The 23,506-nt window shown below is 41.8% G+C and overlaps 1 protein-coding gene across 1 annotated transcript; it reads right to left on the minus strand.

The window, feature by feature from the left end:
• Positions 1–326: 326 nt before the first annotated feature.
• ISOC1 (isochorismatase domain containing 1) lies at positions 327–16,337 on the minus strand. Its single transcript, XM_055699509.1, has 5 exons — positions 15,975–16,337; positions 6,533–6,652; positions 6,164–6,367; positions 5,681–5,797; positions 327–1,801 (listed from the first exon to the last, which is right to left on the minus strand). The coding sequence occupies exons 1-5, from the start codon at positions 16,272–16,274 to the stop codon at positions 1,655–1,657; spliced, it is 888 nt and encodes a 295-aa protein (XP_055555484.1). The 5' UTR covers positions 16,275–16,337; the 3' UTR covers positions 327–1,654.
• Positions 16,338–23,506: the final 7,169 nt, after the last annotated feature.

Here is a 23,506-nt window from a genome sequence, read left to right on the forward strand (position 1 = left end):
GACTTTATACTGCTAGGCAACATGATTAATATAACAGAAAAGGTGGCAAGAAGTAGGTCAGTATATAGGACCACAGTTCTTCAGCTAAACTCGCATCCCTGCCTCCAACAAGAAGTGTAACCTTCATTCCTCATATTTTGGAGCACTAAATAATGCTGTAACTAGACACAGAAGACAAGAATTATTAGACATTATTCACCCTTAATCTTTACACAAAATTCCCACGACATCTATAGAAATTCCACAGCTGCATAAAACAGAGTAAGGTTCGTGGCAAACACAGCTTTCAGGATTTGCTCTTCAATAAATATCACAAGCATAAGAGAGACAGCAAACGTTAACATTTTATTTGTTTTGAACATATAAAGGCTATAACTCTATGAAACAATTCTTTTAGAGCCATCTTGTGGGGAAAATAAGCAATTTAAAACAACACATGTACTGTAATTGATTTTCTACCAAAAAGATCAGTGCTCAGTATGACATTTTCTAGTACTCTTTTAAAAAAATAAATGTCAGTCACACTGTAAACTTTATACAACATTGTTTAAACCACTGGAACATGAAGGAAGTGCCTTTATGAACAATCATGTGTTAAAAGATTGGTTCTAGATAGAAAAAAAAATATATATCATTAAGTTAAAGATGCTACTTTTCTGTAGAATGCTTTTAGGCCAGACTCTATTCAAACTCCACCCAACTGCAGCCCACAAAAAAAGCACACAAACCTAGAGAAGCTGAGGTTTCTTTCGGCACTCACTTGGCCAAATGAGTAAATAAGATGGAATTATTAGTCTAAAATGGCATAAAAAAATCAATAAATAAATCAAAATATAGTAGTAGATTCAGTACTTGAAGCTGAAAAGCTTTTGTTCTTTAACATTCTTAGCATTATAAATGTATTTAAAGTTTTGGTAATCTTCTGCTAGTTCTGGAGGACTTTGCACCAGTTGTTCACAAAGAATTCATTAAATGACAGTTTTCTGTTTGCGTACACCTAAGTGAAGCAGAGGGTTGGGCAATCCTTTTCAGAATCATCAAAAGTTGTGATGCAGGCTTCACTACCTAAAGCAATCAAACATCAGCTGCTGCTTGATCTATGCATCTTTTCTATGAAGCAAAGTGCCTAAATTTTATCCGAGGGGACAAAAGCGCACATGTAGTCCATGTATCTTAATTGGGTTTAACTTATGCCCTATTAACTACTTAACTTACATAGAACATTACAGTGTTTCACATCACATTTATCCAATACATAATTATTTTCTATTAATACAAAAGTAAAATAGAATGTCACAGAATATGTTTACAATGAAGTGCACAATCAAGAGGTGTCACAGAAATATGCACTTTTTGGAGCTGTTACAATCAGTGTGTAAGTATAGACTAGCAGGCACCTCTGTTAATTTTATTTTTTTAATATAAATAAGGAAATTTGTCAACAAAGGGGTCCTATGGTACCCAAAGCCTCTGACAGCTTTAACTAAACAGAACATACTGGCACCCAGATGTATAATCAGACAATTTTGCTAAGGTAAGCACAAGTATGTCAATTTTTAATTTTACACTTCTACCAAAGAAGGTGTACATGTGCGTTTACAGCTTTTGTTCCTCCATAAAGATGACAATGAGATCCACTTCCTCCACATCCTGTTTAAACTTTGGAAAGGAGCCCTGACTCTGGGGCACTCGCCTTAATGAGATTTTGGATTTCTTTGAATTTTGGATGTTCTTTATCAGCTACCAGCTGCAGCAATATAGCTTCACTAGTAGTAACTATAATTCCAGTACGAGCAAGACGCTGAAAGAGAAAAGAGAGGAGAGAGAATAACGTGAGATACTTGCAAATGCCAATGAGTATACATTTTGTAAAAAAAGATTAATGGTATTTTTAAAAACACCTATTAACAAAAGTATTGCCAATTCCATTCCAGTATTTCTTAGTGGTACTATTTACAAAGCTAGGATGTAAAGTGACTGGTTTTAGACTTCACTGAGGAAAAAGGCTGCCCTGGATTACAAATAAAGGCTTCCTACTTGGACTGGATTCTTTCCCCATGTCAGATTTAATATGCAGAAGACCTACCCACTCCTATATTAAAAACCCTTTCCCCTTGCATTGTCCAAAGCATAGCTTTCTTCACTTCATGCATGTTTGAAAGGCCTGGGGAAAAAGAAAATATCAAGGTCCAAGTTAAAGGCATTAAGCAAGAAACTTAATAGTAACAATTGCTCTTTCAGGGCTTGTTATGTACTAGTACTTCGGTCTTTGGACTACACAGAGCACTAGTACTAATCTGAGGAGACAGAACAAATACCTCTTCCACAGACCTTATAAATCATACTGGCACAACAGCAGCTCCCTTAAACAGACATTTCATTACAGCCTCAGTAACTCCCAAGTTACTTCTCACAGGCTACAGAATAAAAAGCATCACTGCATAGAAAGCAAAACTGAAAGACATCTGCTAGATCTCACAAGTGTGCAACTAAACAGAGCAATGTTTCATGTAGCTCAAACCACAGGACATACTGCATAAAGTTTTTTGACTTTTAAAATTATGGTTGTTCCTATGTAGCAAGTTATTTTTAAGTAAAGGCTGACAACTCCCTGCCCCGCATCAGCTTTCCAGAAATCAATCGTATGCTTTGGCAGTAAAACTCTTCATGGATCCAGCTTTCCCCTCCATCATCCTCATCAGCTGCGTGTTCCACTAAATCTAAGGTGGTTCTGAATGAGCCAAAGGAGGGCAAAAGGCAGAAAAAACAGATACATACAACTTCAGACAGGTTTCAATTGTAGAGAAGATCCGGATTTCTAGGGCAGACATAGATCACTGCTGCCTAGTTGTTCAATTACAAAGCAGTTGACTGGGGAAAAGTTATTAATTTTAGGGGACCAGTACAGTATATGTAACTACGATCTATATAATAATTAACTACGCTAGATTTACTCAAGTCAGTGCTTCCTGCTTGCTACTGGCAGCAAGCCTTGCGATATTCTTAAGTTGAAATAAAGCTGATCACTTCCACTGCTCTCCTACTCTGTACAGCGACACATTTGTTTAAACCACATACACATATAAAAGAGAAAAACAGGAAAATCAGAATACTATGACAATGTTTTCAAGATGTACTTCTCCAGAAATACAAAGTTTTTGCTTTTAACTAGTATGGATGAGAGAAAAAACAGACTCTTGAAGAACCTTGTCATATGAGAAATGTTGATTGACGAAGAGAATGTCTTCTGTTCAGAAGCACAACATACCGTAACATGGCAAAGAAGCTTGCACTGCCTTATACTCTACTTCTGGGACTACATATAATTGATATAATTTTGAGATTAGTGGGAGTGAAGAGATGCATGTGCTAAGCATACTGGCTGATTTTCAAGGAAAGGAAAAGTTTTCTTCGAACAGACAAAGGGAAGCAGCAAGCATGTGGTGCATCCACACCCCAGGAACAAGTAGAACAGAAAAGAAATCCAGCAGGAACAGACTAAACTGGCTCAATCCAAGACCAAACAGTGACGCGAGGCCTCTTCATCAGATAGGGCAGAGATGAAGACCAGTCACAGCCTCGGCCAGTTAGGCTGAATTATTTCATCCATGGAAATGTTGAGGTTTTTTTGGACTCTAGGGTTCTTTTTGATTGCAAGGTTTTGCCTTCTGTCACTTTTAAGCACACAACAGAAGCAGAGACAACTCTTTAGGGTCATCCAGGCAGACATGAAAGCTTTGGCTATCAATTAATTCAAACTGTACTTTCTAGGACAGGAAAAGAAATTTGCATGTTCATCACCAGCACCATCAAAACACATGCTGTGTGAGGGGAAATGGGGAGAACTGAAGGGGTGGGTGGGACCAGATGGGATTTATTTGAGGTTGCTGAAGAAGCTGATCGTTACCACTGCAAGGTCGCTCTTTATCATCCTTGAAAGGCCACTGTGAACAGAGGGCGGCTGTGATACTGGGAAAAGGTAAATGTTATACCTCCCAGAAAGGTAAGGAGAAGGATCCAGGGATCCCAGATCAACAACCCTCACCACAACTCACAAGCTATGGAGCAAATTTGCACAAGAGACAATGTCAGACTCTCCTAGAAACCATCAGCTGTACAGTGAGACTAAAGCAGGATTTCCCAGTGCTTTGATATTTTACTGACTTCCCCAAGAACCGTATCATCATGGTCAATCCTGATTACTGACATGCCCAGTACATGTCCCCGTTTCTCTTGGTCTCCTACCTCTTGCCTACTCTAACCCACAGTCCTCAGTAGCATTTTTAAAAGGGGCTCTACAGTGCAAAAAGGAGACAATGTTGGCATGCACAACCACAGAGAAGGAGGAGTTACTGCCATATAACTGGCTAGCTCATCACAGGAAGCCAGTAAATGTTCCCTGAATCATATTTTAATGATAGCTACTTAAGGGAACACAGCAAAATGTTTTCTTTGTGCTCAGTGAGAAAACATTGCAGAGACACGCTTAAAAGTTACCTAAAACAGACCAGTTTTCCTGGATTACCGCTTTTGCAACCAAACACACTTTTAAGATGACTGATACCTTTCTGATCAGAAAGAAAAACAAACCTAGCTAGTCACTGCTTTAACCTCTCTTACACTGAACCACCTTCCACACCTGCAGACACAGTGTAAGTGATAATCAGACATACAAAGAGTTATACAATAAGGCAAACACATTTCAGCTCTTCCATACTTGTTTTGTCTACTACTGCTGTAACACCACATTGACCTGGGAAGTCCGTGATCTCAGTCATTCCCGCACTCTGTGTGCGTCACTTCGCTTTACATGACGGATGACATTAAGCTTCCATTTAATCAAAGTCATGGGTTTCATCAAATGGTATATGCTGGTGATTTCCCTTTAGCCTTTAATTCTCTTATTCAGGAGAAACAGAAGAAATTTCAATTTCCAAATAGCTGTTAGGGCCTGAGGTAAAAATTGCAGTACTTAACGTATATATCAGTTTTTTATTTCCAGCAGTGATGCCTGTAGGTAAGTTAAAGTACACTATCAAAAAAATCTGTTTGCATGAATTTGCTACCACATAGTTGTGCTTTTAAATCTTCTTGTTACATTTATCTCCACTTTCTCAACATTTAGTTAGACTAAGCTCCTAAGAAAGGGGTGGGGGGAAGTCTTTACTATAATCACAGTGTCTTGAGATTAAGTTTTAATTTGCACTGATGAGGAAGAGCAGAGGGAGGGAGAGTCATACAAGAAGGAGATCTGAACAGGATCACTTACTATTTTACATTGCATTTCAAGGAATTTCAACAGCAGAACAAATACTGTTTGGAACAACAGAACCAAAAGGTCTGTAGAACTTTAACTCTGCTGTACAGGTAACACTCCACAAGAAAATATCCTAAAATGCTAATGGTTATAGAGAGTAACCTAGACTGCACAAAACAATCATTTTTAAAATCCAAGCATCCCAAACCGGGTTCCACATATTAAATCATAACTCAGGGAGCCAAAATAGGACAGTAATCCTTCTCCACCCTGAAGGTACTCTGAGAATCAGAGCATTAACTTCTTCTCAAGTCTACATCTGTCCACTGCTTATTGTCCTTAGAAATTCCTTGTTACCTTACAGTAAGCAGGGAAATTAACATACAGACCTAAGATGGAGAAAGCCTTGACTAGGACACTTACCTCAAGAGCAAACATCCTGTCCATCATACTTCTTGATGAGGTGGCATCAGCTACGATATGAACTTCTAGACCTCTGCCAATTAATTCCAGTGCTGTTTGCTGGATGCAAACATGAGTCTACATGGGAAAATCAAAAGGCAAAAACCCCACTAACAAACCATTATTATAAAACATGAATAGCACAATGCCAAATTAATAAGGGTGCAAACACGTTCCTTTCTACCCCTAGAATTACTCAATGTGGGGTTTAAATGCCAATGAAGCTCGAAACTACAGTCTGCAGTTTACAAATAGCTAATTTCAATTTTTATTATAATATCAAAGGCAAGTAACACAAGAATAATTTAATCTGTTATGACATCTGAGCTCTAAGCAATATATAGACTTTTTTTTTAATTACACAAAGCAATTACACAATACTGTAATTAATACTAACGCAACAGACATTACCATAAAACAGCGTAAGAATGACAAGGCACATACTTCTACTCCAAAAAGTACAACGCTGCGGACTCCAGGGATCTCTGCTAATGCTGCTTCAACTTCTGGCAACACCATCGAAAACTTTGTTTTGGGAAGCACAAGTTTAGCTCCTGTTAAATCAATTTCTTGCACAGTGCTGCCAAGACCTTTAGGATACTGTTCAGTTACAATAACTGGAATTCCTAAGAGCCGTGCACCTTGGAGCTGCAAGGGGGCATGGAAGAAAGTGTACAAGAAAAGACATTACTGAAGAACAATAGCGACACTATTATTGCCTGAAACTGAACAACCAGTAAACTAGCTATGTATGAAATAATAATTGACATGTGTGATCAGAAGTCACAACAAGAAAAAAAGCAAAAGCCATACCAGTCGTTGGCCCACGCTGATGATATCCCCAAAATACTTGATGGCAGGCCGGAATCGCTCTTGCATATCACAACAGAAAAACACAGTGCTTGAGGGTGTCAGGTTGCCCAAAGTAGTCATCTGAAAAACAAAATAATGTTTTCCATGGCAGTGACAACCCTTTCAGAAAAGCAGCAAAATGAAAAAGTCTGCAATGCCTCTGCCAGGTAACAGATTTATATATCACTTTAAGTCAATTCTTTAAAGTTTTTCAAGCCTGATTTTGGTATGTTTCTAAATTCAGATGAATGGCCAATACTGAGCAGTATAGTACAGTCATCAATAGGTAATCAAGATTTTTATTAAGTGGGAGACACAAGTCCATGTAAATGTATATGGAAACTTCTCAACCCTGAAGCAGGATGGAGAAGCGTACTGCCTAAAGTAGTGTGAAAAAAAAAAAAAAAAAAGTACTAAACAGCAAAATTACATTCCTCAAATTCATTTTTAAATCCACAGCTCCTGGAACTGAAAATAAATCAGGATACATTAAAGTTAAAAAAAAAAAAAAAAAAGTCAAGACTTCCACTTGTTTTCAATGCTGTAGGTACACATATTTTCAACAGTTTCATTGTGTGGACAGTTTGTATGTGACATCTTCTAGCAGAAGTCTGATGAAAAGTCCAAAGGCTAGAACAAAACCAAAGAAGCTTATCAGTATTATGACCAGAAACTGAACTGAACACATTTTAATGATAACAATAATCTCCCAGACTTCCCCTTGTACAGTCTATCAAGTGGAGCAGAAGGGAAGGGTAAGAGAAAAAGAAATCAAAGATTGCATTTGCTCATGCTTTGAAAGAGTGCTTTGTACTTGTGTGAAATTACTTGTACGACCTGCAAAAGCAAAGGATAAGGCTTCAGCTGGAGGCTACAGGGAAAGAAAGCAGCTACATACTATCATTTAGTTGTAAGGCAACTCAAGAGCAACTACATTCATTCAGGAGCTTTTCAGCAGACTGATAAATCAAATTGAATAAACCGTTTCTGGGAAGTAGCCATTACCTGTATATACTTCATTTTCTGCAAACTGAGGTTGTGATGTTTTAAATCAAAACAAAATTACAAAATCTGTAAAATAGTATATTTTGGAAGAACAGAGATGTATCTGGTTTATGTGGCAAGGTTTTGGTAGCGAGGGGAGGCTGCAGGGGTGGCTTTTGTGAGAAGATGACAGAAGCTGCCCCATGTCAGACAGAGCCAGTGCCAGCTGGCTCCAAGACAGATTTGTTGCTGACCAAAGCTGAGCTCATCAGCGATGCTGGTGGTGCCTCTCTGATAACATATTGTAAGAAAAGGTAAAAAAACCCACTGTGCAACTGCAGCTGGGAGAGAGGAGAATACGTGAGAGCAACAGCTCTGCAGACACCCAGGTCAGTGCAGAAGGAGGCAGAAGGTGCTCCAGGCACCAGAGCATGCATTCCCCTGCAGCCCATGGCAAAGACCATGGTGAGGCAGGCCATCCCCCTGCAGCCCTTGGAGGTCTGTGGTGGAGCAGATACCCACCTGCAGCCCATGGAGAACCGCACACCAGAGCAGGTGGATGTGCCTGAAGGAGGCTGTGACCCTGTGGAGAGACCCCATTGGAGCAGGCTCCTGGCAAGACTTGTGGCCCCATGGAGAGGAGCCCACACTGGAACAGGTTTGCTAGCAGGACACGTGACACTGCAGGGACCCACACTGCAGCAGTCTGTTACTGAAGGGCTGCCCCCCATGGAAGGGAGCCACGCTGGAGCAGTTCATGAAGAACTGCAGCCCATGGGAAGGACCCACATTTGAGAAGTTTGTGAAGAACTATTTCCCATGGGAGGGACCCCACACTGGAGCAGGACAAGGGTGTGAGGAGGAATTTGGGGCAGAGATGGAAGTGTTATGAACTGACCACAGTCCCCACTCCCCATCCTTCTGTGCCACTTGCATGGAGGAGGTAGGGAAGTCAGGAGTGAAGCTGAGCCTGGGAAGAAGGAAGGGGTGGGGGGAACGTGTTTTTTACATTTGTTCTGATTTCTCATTATTCTACTCTGTTATTGATTGACAATAAACTGATTTCCCCAAGTCAAGTCTGTTCTGCCTGTGAGAGTAACTGGTAAATGATCTCCCTGCCCTTACCTTGACCCTTAAGCTTTTTGGCATATTTTCTCCGCCTGTCCTGTCGAGGAGGTGGAGCAATGGAGCAGCTTGGTAGGTAGCTGGTGGCCAGCCAAGGTCAACTCACCACAAGGGAACTGGGAATCCTTAAATATTAGTCCCAAATTTTTCACCACGTCTCCTGAGTGAAACGCTTTTGATCTCAATTCCCAAGACTAAAAAGCTACAGTAACAGCCACGCTCAACCATACAGAATGGCCTGTTCAAATTGTTGTGAAAATTACCTGTGTGTTACGTTTGTAAATGCTTGTGTGCTTGTAAACCACAGTTCTTCCTGTCCTTGTGGATGAAACAACAATACTATTAGCACAACCAGTTACAAAGGCAAATGCAGATACATCCATAAAGCAGATGTTTTTAGCACGGGACCAACCCACTAATGCCACAGGAAGACAGATGAGCATCACTGCAAGCATAAGGGAAGTTTTTCACTAGGAAGGTATAGCTGCACTGAAACAGATCACCATAGGTGGTGGGATCTCCATCCTTGGAGGCTTTCAGCACTGGGCAAAGAAACAGCTGATTTGATCAAGAATTGGCTTTGCATAGGAGTTAGGGAAGGCAGCCACTAGATATCTCTTCCAAACAACACTTCTGCAATTCTACACCATGTATAAATGAGGCCTGGGACCAAGAATGCTTGAAACTAAAATCGAATAACTGCCTCGTTCTTGAACACCATCTACCTGCATGCTCGAACAATGCAGAAGCCAGTCAGTGGGAAGTACTAACGTACAATTCAACATCACAGTGAGCACCTACTGTGATCCACTAACTCTGGCACTTAGTATCATCAGAACAGTCAATCACCACGTTTAACTTTCCTACCACTCAGCAGCCAAATCGGGTAACTGAAATAGACAATAAGTGTGCCTCCTACTCAGAAAACGTGTCATTTGTCTTGGCATTTACATGGCAAGAAAAGACCATTATTTTCTTCTAGAAATCATTTCATCACTTCGTTTCTTTAAGATCACTTCAAACTACTGCAGACTGTAGAGTGGCCTACGTGGAGTTAGTCTACAGCCTTAGGATACACCTTCCTATACAAAGGCAGTGAATGGCACAACCATCCTTAGCAGAGGAACTAGTATGAATGGACCAGGAAGGCCTTCAAGAGCTGCACAGTCTGCCTCTGCATAAGGATGAGCCAAACACAAATATTCTTCACAGATAGCTAACTGGTGTGACCCATCAGCAACACACAATTTACAGGGCTCCTATACGATTCATCCCACAGCTCTCTTATCTTACTTTGCAGTGTTTTCTCACCCACAGGTCCTTTGCTGTTGTTGAAAAGTGTTACTTCCAGTTCTGTCCATGGTGGATTTGAAACACAACAGCATTGCTGTGTGTTCGTATGTATAACCATGCACAAACCTATTACCACATGTCAAGACTCAGATTTGGTCTCCCTTTAGTCCTTCCCCTCCCTTATTCTAAAACATAGCTAACAGTTTCAATCCTTCCTCCTACAACTCAATTTTCACTGCCCTCTCTGGGGTGCTTTCCAAATTGCAGTCTACAGCGAGGCATCCCATACTACTATAACAGTAGTATTTCTCTGCTATTAATACTTCTAGGCACTACCACACCCCCAGAGAAGATTGGTCAATTCACAGCCCTTGCAGACCTTGTTCAATTTGTACTTTCCAGTAGACTGTTTGCTCTTTTCATAATTGATGATACTTAAGACTCCTGAGGTGCATTTTAACCTCAAAATCATCCCTTGAACTCTCCCTCATCTTTTATTTGCATATTTGATTATTTCTACCTTAGCATAGAAATGATTTCTAGCTTTGTTGCTTCCATTTTGCACTGCATTTTATTTCATCTTGTTTCTCCAACTTGCCGTGGAAAGCCTGAGTTCTGTTCTCTCAGATGCTAGCAGCTGCTCTCAGCTTGGCGTCTTCCGCAAAAACAGTATTTGCCCTAAGTTTCAGCAATGACATGGATGGCAGAATATTTACAAACAGTGGATTCAGAACAGATCTTACAGAGCCCAACTGAATAGTATTCTGATTTGATAGTGAAGCATGGAAGAAAACTGACTGTCTTTCTAGCTAGGAAGCATCCTCATTACAGACTTCCACTGAAACCACAATCCCATGAGTTTCTGTCAAACATCACAGGTAACTGGAACAACAGCCTTATATCTGCTTTCCTCTGCTATCAAGTTGGTTTAGTATGATTTAATTTATGCCTTCAGTTTAACAACAGCAGCACTCTAAAAAAAAAAAAGTTGCATCAACTATGTATTTGCTAAATAAAAGCTTTTACAAAATCTAATACAAATATTTCCTATACTGATTTTAGTATTTATTTCTGATTAACATGCAGTCTCAATCAAACCATGCAACGCATATCAGAACAAGAAGGAACCAGAAGAAATAGATGGCACGATCAAAAAATCAACACTTCCTAGTATTACTAGGAATAGCAGATGTGGGAAAGATGGAGTGCAGCTAAAAGCAGTTTGAAATTAAATTTCATATAGTAGCTGACGTAGTCCATAAATAAACTCACAGAAGTAACTACTACATATAAAAGAGTTTCCATTTACTGGTTCTTCACTGTGCCACATAAATCCTACTACTCACTTGCTCTCATATAACAGACATGGGACACCTCCACGTCACACATGCCTTGGCAGCAAAAAAATGTGTCTGCTCTGTTCCAGTGTTGTACCCTACCGGTAAGCTGGGGTGGGGGTAAACCTACAGTCAAACATGAAACCCTGGGCTGGCACACCAGTACCTGTGCGCTTTCACTCCAAGGAAATGCAGGCAGGGCAAGGATGGTGAGCCACTGCAGCCACATGGTACCTGTCCGAATCCACCCCAAACAGAATATCTACTCAGCCAGCACATCATTAAACAACTTAAATTTAAAACAAAAAAAAAAAAAAACCAAAAAACTATCACCTGAAGTTTCCCCAGGCAGTATATAAGCTTCTCCATTTGTTGCCTCACCCGCTCAGTTATTAACCAGGACTTCCTTCCCTCCAGCTGGAAGTTATCCACAGCACAACCAGAATAGGTACATCAGATGGACATGTAATCTGATGCAGCTCTTTTACCCAGCTAGAGAAGTCATCCCTAGGACCTTGTCCAGACCAGGATTTAAATGTATGCTGTCAAGAGCCACAGACAGCTTTAAATCCTACTCCAGAAAAGGGCTAGGTGGGAAAGGACAGGTGTTTTTTCACATCTATTTCATCTCTGCTGATTATTATTAATCATACAAAATCTGACTGTGATGAAGTACTGTAATTACAGAATCAGCTTTACAAATATATTGACATATACTGGCTTTTTACCTGTACGTCCTCTATTCAAAGTTCAGGAAAGCATTACACACACAAAAAACAATTTTCCCCCCGTATTTGTTATGAACAAGGAAGCAGAGAAATAATCCCATGTGACATCACTAGCCACCCAAACCCTCTTGCCGGGGTTACCCACCAAAAGGGCAGAGCAGAGGACCTCGCAGCTTTGGTATTTCAAGGATGGCATTTAAAACACAACAATGAAAAGCAGCTCGCTATCCTATTTTCTTCTCCTGTATTTCAAGGGAAAAATAGGTTACAAGTGTCTCAGTTTAGAAATATAAATATTTATTTTATGCTAAGCCAAAGTGCAGCCTTTTACATGTAATTCAGCATTTTAAAAGGACAGATTTAGTTAGGTAAGTACATGACGGTCATATAATTAAGACAGTACAAAATTCTTCATCAAAATCCAAAACAATCAAAATGCTTGCTACAGAGTAAAGATATACAAACAAGGAGTCTGGATTTGAAAAAACCTCTCTCAATATTTTCAGTCCTTTTTTCTCCTTCTTTAGGGTTCCCAGTGCTGGTTGTTTTTTGGGTTTTGTTTTGTTTTTTAAATATTTATTTAGAAACACTGTAATGTATCAGAATTTATAATTACACCTTTGGGGGAAAATGTAAACAACTCCCCTCATCTGACTCGTATCCTACAATCTACGCTTTGCCTTTTCCTGATTTTCAGAAAATGGATTTAGGCTCCTGAGTTAATGTTACTTCGATTTTCAAAGCATCTGAATGCAGCAATATGGATACATGTAAAAAGACTGAAAATCTGTGTACAAATAGTTCTACTTTATTTACCTGTCTCTCAGCAACAATTAAGTATCATTCTGCAAGCAGCTTTCTGCAAGAACAATATGCTTGAGAGATCAACCTGTCTTTTAAAAACACCCTGAAGCAGAGGTGCTTTAGGCAATGATTTCAGTAATAATAAATTTACCCTTTCAGCTTTAGCATCTTCAGGTTACAAGTTTTTAAAAGCAGAGCACAAGTACTGCTGCAGAGAAGTCACCTTGAAGTTATGACAATGACTGTGAAATAGCCTCTCTCGGGCACAGATTCGAATGCTGTCTGAACTCCTCTATTACACAGCTGTAATAAGCATAACTGTCATGTCTTCTAGTATCTCCAAAATGTTTTTTCTTACTGCTTCTCTCCTCCAAAGGCAGCTACAACAGTTACAGCAAAACACAACAGTTTTAACAGCACTATTTAACTGCAATTAGAGTTAGAAGAGGTTAAAGTGGTTCTGCATTTCCCCACCCCCACGATAAATAATATTCTGTTAAAACTTTTAAAACACATAAAATCCACAAAAAGCAGATGGCTCCCTTCTGCTAGCACTCAGTCCCTCAAGTTGCAAGCAAATGCTCTTCTCACCAGTTAGGAGAGGCCAAAGGAAAAGTCCCTCCTCACTGCAAGCCTGTGACTGCGGAGTTTCAAGAGCAGCAGCCAGGCTGAACATCAGGGTTTATACTGCATCCCACCAGCCTGCCTGACCCTGGGTGGCCATTAAAAGTTCAAGTGGCTGTTTCGCACCAGGACAGCTAAACCAAACTAATGTATGTATATGAGCACAGTACAAAGGCCTAAATATAACTAGAAAGCAAGTGCCCCTGCACAGATCGAGCCTTGAACTGAGCTGCGTGGAGTGGCTTTCCAAGGGCAGCATATGGTGCTTTCTCTGTGAGATTACTGCCCCCCTCAACTGCAGGGACAGGAAATCGAAAACAACCCTGTCAAACACCATTTGGCACTGATATTTCTTGAGCTATTGCAACATAAGTCATCCTTCCATGAAAGGTTTGCCCAGGAATCAAAACAGAAGGATCTCGTTCCAGAGACCACGGAACCTACTGCTCTATGGGTTAAAATGACACACCTAATTAAACACATACAGATATTTCATAAAGCACACGCATAAAAAATACTGAAATTACTGTCTAGGGATATGGATGCTAGTATCTGAATCTTAATTTTAAACTAAACATATCTTTCCAAATACACATCTTAATCACATCAGTGAGCAAAGGTCATCCCTCTTGAAAGACACGTCCAAAATGGTATTTCAACTGACTATGCCACACGCAGAGTTGACAAACCTATTTTATATGTAACTGCAGATAAAACACGGGGGAGGGGGGAAGCAGGGAAGGCACACAATAATGGCAGTGCATGAATCAACATACAGAAAGAAAGTATAATCTTCCCATCAGTAAATCCTAAAGGTTTTTAAAAGCCCATCTGTGACTGTACCAGACCAAATGTTCCCCGAACAAGTGATCTCTGAGCACCTGCCGGTGGCTTAAGGCAAGCTGACTGACACTGTTGTGCTGTCTCTAACTCATTCTCAGCTGCTGAAGCAAATCAAGGAGATAACAAAAATAATACACAAGTACCATATTTTTAATATCAAGAGTTGCTATTGTCACGGAATTGCAACAGTATTAATGAAAACGGCTGATCGGTTAGGCAATTAGTGCATTAAATATTGGTTCATCCTGAATCCCTGCAGTCACTTAAAGCTGCATAATGCCTCTGCACCCTGGGATCCTTCCATGTCTCAACACTGACCTTTTACACTGAGATATGTCCTGCTACAATGCTTGGGCTGCATTTATAGTTTCAGAGCAGAAGCCATCTGCAAGAGTCTTTGCAAAACAGTGATCTGCACGCACAAATAAGAAACAAAATTCTGACCTGTGCCACTGTTGCACGCCCGGATTACACAAATTCTGCTTAACACGCATACCAACTCATTTTGCAAGTTGGAGAGACTGTCCTTTCCAGGTTCTCTGGCTGGGCAACCATCCATTCTGTTTGCAATGCACAAAGGAGAAAGATTTTAAACTGAATACGATGAGTGATGAAATGTGTAATAAATTACAAAACAAGTTATTAAACTGGTTTGGTCTTCTTAACCACTCTTTCCACACACAGAGTTCAGGAAAGGCCAAAAGTCTCCAAAAGCATCCTTGAGGTACACTCTAAGTGAAAGGCCACCTTGAGAGTCTATGGGTTCGAGACACTACGATTAAGCAGGGTTTACAAACAGTGTGAATTAGGTTGTTTCTGCAAACATAAAGAGAAGATGAGCAATGTTTCAGTTTTTAGGACATCACTTTGTCAACTTATTAGTAATGCTGGCTCAAAACCCTAAAGCCTCTTAATTATAAGTGAAGAAGAATGTTCTGAATTAAACCAGTAACCATATTGTGTTTTGTTTTTTTTTCTTTGGTTAGTTGTTTGTACTTTTTAAAAATTGAATTTGTTGCTGGAGAAAGGAAGAAGTGATTTTGCTTTGAGCGTAACTATCACAGCATGACTGACACGAATCTCCAGTGTGCATAAAGATATCTTAGTATGAAACACACGTACTGTATCTGTCTGGCAGTCTGGTTTCCCTGTTCACGGCCACAAAACCTGTGAGTTACGAACGTGTAAATGGGAAAGCACTTTTTGAGGCAAGAAGGGATACAGAAATCTTAGGAACCTACGAGCTGTGTGACCCAGCTCTGGCAGAGCCCACTTCAGGGGCACCCTTTGAGTTTCTACCTAGCAGCATTACCTCCGGCTAAGGCCGGGTACCACCGGCCGCTTGCTTTAAAGGAGAAGCGTTGATTGTCTCAGGCACCAGGCTATCTTCCCGTCGGCGGGGCCACGCAAGCGGTGACTCGCTGCAGCAGAACCCGGTTACCACCCGCATGCGGCGCGGAGCGCACCTGCCTAGCCGCATCAGTCAAACAAAAGTTTCCCCGAAGAAGAGTCCGTGGGGGCGGGCTGCCCCGGCGGGATCCTCCGGCCGCCGCTTCTCCCGGAGGGCTCCGGGGGAGGCCGGGCAGCCGCGGCCGGCGGCGGGACGGGGCTGCCCGCCCCCACACACACCTGTGGCGGCCAGCGCTACCCGCCGTCGGGTCTCACCTGTATCTGCAGCGGCACCAGGCGCACCTTGCAGCGCTCGCTGACCAGGAAGCCCTTCGGCAGGTCTATGTACTGGCTCCACTCCTCGGCGAAGAGCTGCACCACAAACTTACGGTGCATGTCTATCTGGTCCCCGTAGAGGCTGAGGAACTTCTGGATCAGCAGCTCGTAGCCGGCGCCGTGGGGCACGCTGGAGGGCCGCGCAAAGACGGAAAAGCAGAAGAGGACGGGCACCGAGCCGCCGCCCGCCGGCGAGCAACCCCCGCCGCCCAGCGCAGCGGCCGGCTCCGCCGCCGCCATCTTCAGGGGCAGCCGCGCCGATCCCCGCCAGCTCGCTGCGGCCCGCGCCGCCGCTCCTCCCCCCCCCGCCGCCTCCTCCCCCCGGCTGGGCGGGCGGCGCCGGCCCTTCCCAATCCCGGCCGCGGCTGCCGCCGTTCCTCCTCCTCGCCATGGGGCCCGGCCCTGCCCCGAGAGCCCTCGGAGGTGGGCGCGCCGCCGGGGCGCCGCCGCCGGGCGGGCGTTACTTCTGCCGCCGCTCCCCCTGGGCGGGCGAGTGCCTCCCCCTCGGGCGGGCGGCGCCGGGAGCGGCCCCTCACGCCAGCGCCCGCCCGCGGCCGGAGCGTCCCGGAGCGGCGGAGGCGCCTCCCGCCGGGGGCAGCCCGGCCGCAGCTGTCGCCGCCGCCCGGCAGGGCGTTGCTGGCCGGGGCGCCCCACACCGCCGCCCAGCTGGCGGCAGAGCCTGCTGCGGCGAAGGGGGGGCGTGCGGCCGGGAGCCGCGGCGCTCTGTCGGGCGGGGGGCGGGAGCGGAGCGGGGCAGCCGGGCCGGGCCGCGCCCCGCGGAAGCTGGGGAGGAACCTGTTGACAGGGCCCGGAACACGCCGGGTGGCTACCGAGTGTGGTACGGCCCAGCTCTGCGCCCGCACGGGGAACGGCTGTTCGCTCTCCCGGTGCCGAAACCGGCTGCAGAGTCGAGCCGGAGCCTTGCTTCGGGAGCGTCGGTCTCCGAGCAGCTGCTGCGCGCCGAGGCTCTCAGCCTGCAGCAGCATCCACAGATGAGAAGCGAGCAGGTTGCAGTGCATGCCCACATTTTATCCTTCCCAGCTTTGTGTTCCCCACAAAATTGCCAGAATCGTTAACCTTTTTTTTTTTTTTTTCCCCTCACCGCAAGTGACTGGCAGCTGGAAGCATTGCCCATATTTTTGCCATAATTAGGAGATTTTCTCTTGCACTTCAGTGTGCTTGGGCGAAGGGATCCCACTGGTGTGTTACACTCATAGAAAGGAAATGCTCTCCGTTAAAAGCAAGTGGATGTTTTCATGTGCCGTCCAAGGCAGTGGCACCACCAGCAAGTTTAATGGATGGCTGCCTGGCTGAATGCCAACAAGCTGAAGCTTAAAGCTGTTCTCATGTCAGAACTCTTGAGCTGTCATGTTAAATGACAGTATTATATTTTCACTAGGTGGTGGTGTGGGTTTTTTTCCCAGAATATACATTGCTGTTACTGATTTCAAAATTCCAAGTGTAAGGAGCCTTTCACAGTTGTACATTTACACGCTTATATATCTATACACATACACACACTCACTAGGCACTGAAGCAGCCTGAAGTGATTATTTTATACACTCCCCAAGAAGCAAATGCGTGATGGCTTCTGCACGTTACAGGGAAAACATGCAAATTTTGCTGTGTCTAGGCAGAAATTACGCAAACTAAGGCCTTAGAAGGCTTCAATTACAAGTCTAAAATACGCATTGATTCTGCCTTCTTGTTCTGCCAGTGGCTTCATACAGAGCTTGCACCTTGTTTCCAAAGGAGGTAGTGGCAATCTGATTGTACTCCGTCTAACTGAACACATCTCTGTGATTAAAAATACTTTCTAAAGAGTGAAAATAACAGAGATCCTTTCCATCTGACTTCGGTTTAAACATTTGATCCTGTCCTGTCTGTGACAAAATTTATCTGAAAAAAAAAAGCAATTTTCACCTCTAGAAATACATATATAAATGTTCAGTGTATATACAACTCTGTTTCACCTGCTAACTATAAAAATATTCAGCAGCCAGGGTTCCGGGCTTATTTTAATTATTTGTCCATGCTTACTGTTCTGCTGATTTAATTTATGAATACAGCTGATCATTAATGCTGTTACAGGACAGGCATACAGGGTGATCAGTTTTATGGCCCAGTCATTAGCTGACTTGAGTTAATTAGTGTTTTCCAAGAGAAAAGTGAGAAATTCCATACTCAATGAATTCTATTTGTTTTCTGGGACTTAAATTGGTTTCCAGTTCTAATTTGTACTTTATTTTAATTAAGCGCAGTTCTAATATTCACTGTATTTTTAATCCATAGCATGGGTAGTGATTTTGTTGATTGATGGTGTCTGAAATGGGCTTCCTTTTTCTATTATAGTAAGATGGGGCTGTCTGTATTAACAGAACATACCATAGCAAGTTCTTACCTTTCTACAGTTGCTGCCTTCAATGAATACATTTGAATACAGATGACTCAGTTATTATGCAGAATACATAACTGATGATTTGGTAAGTTGGCCAGACTCAAGCTTATTTAAGTAACAGAAATATTTTTGCTAACAGGGTTAGATTTATGCAATAGCAAGGAAGTAGTATTTCGATTCATCTAAAATCTGGATTAGGAGGGGCTCTCCTGCAGCTGACTATTGCCCCCCTCTGTCTCAGGTTGAGGGATAAGCAGGTAGATGCGCCCAGGCATGCAGAGTGAGGGCCTTTCTTCCTCCCTCCCTCCCTCCCTCCCTAAGGTCTCACAGGCAGAGGAGCACAAGCTGCAGATCCCTGTGCACATATGAAGGTAAAGGCTGATAGCTGCTTTCTTTACCATGCAAACCATCTGTCCTCACCAATTGACACCTAACCTTGGCCTTGATCTGCATCTTAACTCCGCTCATACCATACTATACCACCTTAGATCTTTTTGCATTTCAAATTCTCTGTCTTTCCCCAGCAACTCCACAGTCGGTCTTTTCACATGTCGTTTGATTTTTCTTCTGAAAACACTTAAGTCTTTTTTGAGTAGCTGCCTGCGCTTGAGTGGTATTGTCCATTAGAGAAAGACACTTCTGATTGAAGGAGATCTCAGATTGCTAATTTTTTGTCCCCTGACTTTGGTCATCTGCAGTTTTCTAGGTACCACCCTGAGGAACAGACTTGGGAAGGGAGACTTTCCAAGCATCACCAGCTGGATAAAAGTTAGATTCACTGAGCTTTTATGCGTCTTTCAATCATCTAGCTCCTGTGGCAATGCCAGGCCAGGCTGCTTTTAATAAAGTTTTAGAGGTATGGCTCCACCACAAATATAAGGCTCTAGCCCACCTAGAAAATCCAGTATAACATTTTTCACTTCACAGAAAGAGAAGAAGGTTTGATGTGCTGCATCATACACAGGGAAAATGCCCAATGATCCACATTACATTGGCCTAAAACAAAGATGTACTTTTTACCTGGCTTCAACAACAGAAGTGTGTAAGAGCATTTGTGACACAAATCATTGGCACTTCGCAGTGCAAGTAATGTGTGTTCAGTCCTTGTACACAATAAGAAAAGTCTGTGTTACTGATCTCCGACTGTGATATTTTAAAATGCTGCCAATCTCACACTTAGAAACTCAGCATATGCTGAAGTCATAAAAAATGGGATATAATCGCACTGTATACACATCTTGGGTGATACATACAACAACACACTATAAAAAAAAATTGGTTGAAAACTGCTGAAGTATCAAAGATTTTAAGCAAAGGCCAAATTTCCTTAGCCCAACTCTGAAACATTCTGCTTATATCAAGACTTCCTACTAACAAGTCCATTGGCATTCTGCTCAGACACAAACCTCTGTCTGCCACATGGGACCTTCCTTTCCTGCAGCAGAACTGAACAAGGTCATCTGATCTGTAGCCTCTGGAAACCATTTTTTTTACTTGTTTGTTTTCAGCAGTTAAGCAGCACATCCCTCAAGAGCTAGGATGGATGAGGTGAGAGAGGTGGAAGCTCATTCTGTGTCCACTTTAAAAATAGAGGCATGCATTAGGTTTCAGATTGAAGGCCAGAATTCAGGGCATTAAAATGTGAACTTCTTAGTATGTAAAGAGAAAAGAATTTATATTTTTGTAAGATGAAACCAGTTAAGTATTCTAACTTTCAGATGAGGGTTTATGTTTCTCAATTCAAAGTTTCCAAAGTATATTTTCTGCCTGATTCATTTTACTTGTTTATTTCAAGTCTGCCTGAAAGCCTGTTATGTGGTCATCTTCTGTAGAATGAAACACAATGTTGAACTGAATCTACTAAAATTACACACTCGCCAAAGTACTCCACTGAAAATTGCAGTAAAATCTTGTATAGAGTAAGCCCCAAAGAAAAATATTTACTGCTCTGGTGATACCCTCTCTATCAGTGAGAAATATGTGAATGGTGAGCCATGTCCTACAGTTAACAGTTTTGTGCTTTGAAAGTCCGAAGTGAGCTGGTAGCTTTAAAATCAGAGAGAACTGACAGATTTCTTATAGTTCAAAATCCTCTTTGGCATAGCAACTGCCTGAAATTTACACAACATCTGCAATAGGAAGAAAGTCAAGGAAAAGGGAACAGTCATACTACTATATTTCATAAATTGGCATACGTAAATGCACTGCCGTTCTGCAGTTTCATTGATTTTCTATTATATCAGTGGTGCTCAGTTTCCCTGGCATATTTCAGAATTATTTTCATCTCATGTCCAAATTATTGCTTTTATTCCCTTCTGAGGGCATGTCACAGATTACATTGTTAAAATAATGGCGTTGCCACAAAAACCTTTGTTAGATCTCACATCTTGTCCTGCAAACCTGTATTACACTACTTAGTAGCAATGTAACCACATTATCATGCAGCTCAGCACAGATTGCCTAGTTTTGCAGTCTTGGCTTTGCAGTCCCAGCTGAACTCTCTGTTGAGTTTAATATATCTGGTTAGATCTGCATTGCATTTTAAAACTACCCTTGACACTGGTCTTACAGCCAGATTTACTTGCTATCTGTGCTACATACCTGAAATAGTGTCCCTTGTGCTGGCTCTGTAGTAATTCTGCTGATACTGCTGGGGGTAGGACTGTGCAGGTGTGTGCTTTGCACTTCAGAGTCATGCCAACTGCCATGTGGACTTGCCTCAGCACCCCGTATTTGGCACAGCCACTTCCATTTATCTCATCTGCAGTAACATTTCATTAACTTCTGTATTTTTGCTGCAGTTGCCTATAATAGTAATCTGTGTATGGAGGAGTGGAGCCTTCAGGCATTCTGGATGTCAAACTGCCCCTGAGATCAGACAACTCAAGCATTGCCCATATGTGAGCTAATTAGCTTACAACTGTGCTGATGCTGTGTGTTTGAATGACAAACAGGTTTTTGCAGAAGTATGGGTGGATATAGGCGTGACTGGCAAAGAGCTCCTGGAATTTTCTGGAAGAATAAAGCACTCTTTACCTGGCCAGTTTTGCTTCCTTGCAAGGTTTGGGTATGGATTAACACTAACAATATTTTTAGCTTTACTTTTAATGTCATCTATCCCTGTCCTCCCTTTCTCAAGAATTATCAGACTACTTTATTTCTTTATTTTTAAGATTTCCCACTGCATAATGATACCTCAAAGTAGAAAGTACATTACTGGGACAAATCTCTGTCCACCATCTGATTTTGCAGCTTTATAGGTGTTTTAAAGCTCCACTGTTAATAATCAATTCAATACCATGTCATTTGCGCTGTATTTTGATATCCTAAGTTCCTTTCATGTATAACAGCATTTGGAACAGCATAGTAAAATGTGACAATAATAACCATATAGATAAAATGTATAAATATAAAAGATAAAATGTGAAAAAAAAGAAGAGCTTACTCACTGAATAACTGTATGATTGTTTTCACTGTGATATGTAAAAATGAAATGTCTTAGATCTTTTTTTCAGATATGGTAGCCCTCACATTTCTACCAATATGATTAATTCATTAGAATAATTCTTCATTGCTGGCAATAAATGCGGTATAATACTTCTGCTAAAGAATGTTCGTAATGATCTGGTTATCTTTTACTTTAGCCTGAATCACAAAGTTCAACAGACACAGTTCTTAATATTAAACAATTATTTCTTCAAGATCAGGTATTTCTACCATATCTTTTCAAGGCACAAAATTACTTGGAATTACACCACAATTTCAGTTGGTCCAAAAATTTGGTTGTTTCCTTCTTAAGACAGGTTTATTACCAAACATTTTTTAAAAATGCTAATGCAAATGTACAAACATATGCTTTGCCAGTCAAACGGAATGTCACCAAATAAGAGAGGGCTTTTTTCATCCTCTCGCTTCAAGCTGGCTAATGACAGTGATAGAGATGACCAGTCATACCTGGTAGAATCCATTTGGTTGACTGAAGGTTGATGAACCTGAAAGCTTGTAGCATTTCCTTTATGATATAATTGATCTGCGTTTGTGGGTTATTTGAAGTTTCTGTTTAATTTTTACTTTGAATCAATAATGTTTGGTCACACGGGGCACCAGCTGCCATAGTGAAGGTAGTTTTGGGTGTTGTCTGTACTGTGCCTTTTGCTTGACCGACTATTTAATTTTATGTCTTTCGTGATTTGCATATTTTTGGGCCAAATAGGCATTAGTCACAAGCTACTCTTGAAAGAATTATCTGTGCAAGTCATCTTCAGGTTGTGTAGTTTGTCTCCAGTTCAGCAGAACTCTTCTAGTTCCTGTAATCCTGTTGTATATTCAGAAGTGATGTCTTTTACTTCTTTTTATTTTTTTATTATTTTTGTTTTGTTATGTTTATAAGGCAGAAACATTTTATAAACAGTTGCATTTGGGGGATCTGTGAAGTTTCCACAATGTCAGAAACCCTTCTGCGTTCATACTTGGAAGAGTTTGTACACTACCCAGCAGGCAATATGTTTTCGTGTAGTCACATGTCTGAAGTGGCACATTTTTTCTCTTCATTAATGATGTTAGCAGTTATGGACTTTTCCAGTTTGTCTAATTGACCGGACAAAGATCTAGGGAGCTATCAGAGAAGTCTAGGTTCCCCAAGTAACCAGGTTTTTCAAGGTCTGACCATTTTTTGTCCTTCAAATGAACTGTTTGTTCATGAATGAGCAGTTACCAGTTCAGCTTGCTTCCCAGTTTTGCTTTCATCTCTGCCGTTACACTCTGCTTTGTTGAATTCATGCTTTGGCATCCTGTCTCTGTCCCTAGCTGTCATGACTTTTGCTTTTTTGCACAGTATATGTAATAAATGTATACATGTATGTTGATATTGCTAATATCTAATAGGACATACTTGATGTAATAATACATATAGCTGCTGATTGTAGCTGTGGTAGGATAGGTACGATTTCCTGAGCAGTCATTTGTGTGGGGTGTGTGAGCCATAAATGTACGGAAGTTCATTCATGACTCTCAGGGACACTAAAGCATCACCCTGGAAGAAGGGCTTCCCCCAGCAGGAGGATGGATTGCAGAA

The sequence above is a fragment of the Falco cherrug genome, chromosome Z (genome assembly GCF_023634085.1).
Source record: "Falco cherrug isolate bFalChe1 chromosome Z, bFalChe1.pri, whole genome shotgun sequence".
Classification (NCBI taxonomy): domain Eukaryota; kingdom Metazoa; phylum Chordata; class Aves; order Falconiformes; family Falconidae; genus Falco; species Falco cherrug.

What these genes read in the sequence shown, in the direction of transcription:
- ISOC1 (XM_055699509.1), bottom strand. Translation starts at nt 16,274, where the DNA reads ATGGCGGCGGCGGAGCCGGCCGCTGCGCTGGGCGGCGGGGGTTGCTCG. An exon ending in TTGTACTTTTTGGAGTAGAA is followed by an intron (nt 5,798 to 6,163) that starts GTATGTGCCTTG and finishes TTTCCCATGTAG; the next exon opens with ACTCATGTTTGCATCCAGCA. An exon ending in ACAGGATGTTTGCTCTTGAG is followed by an intron (nt 1,802 to 5,680) that starts GTAAGTGTCCTA and finishes TTTCTCTTTCAG; the next exon opens with CGTCTTGCTCGTACTGGAAT.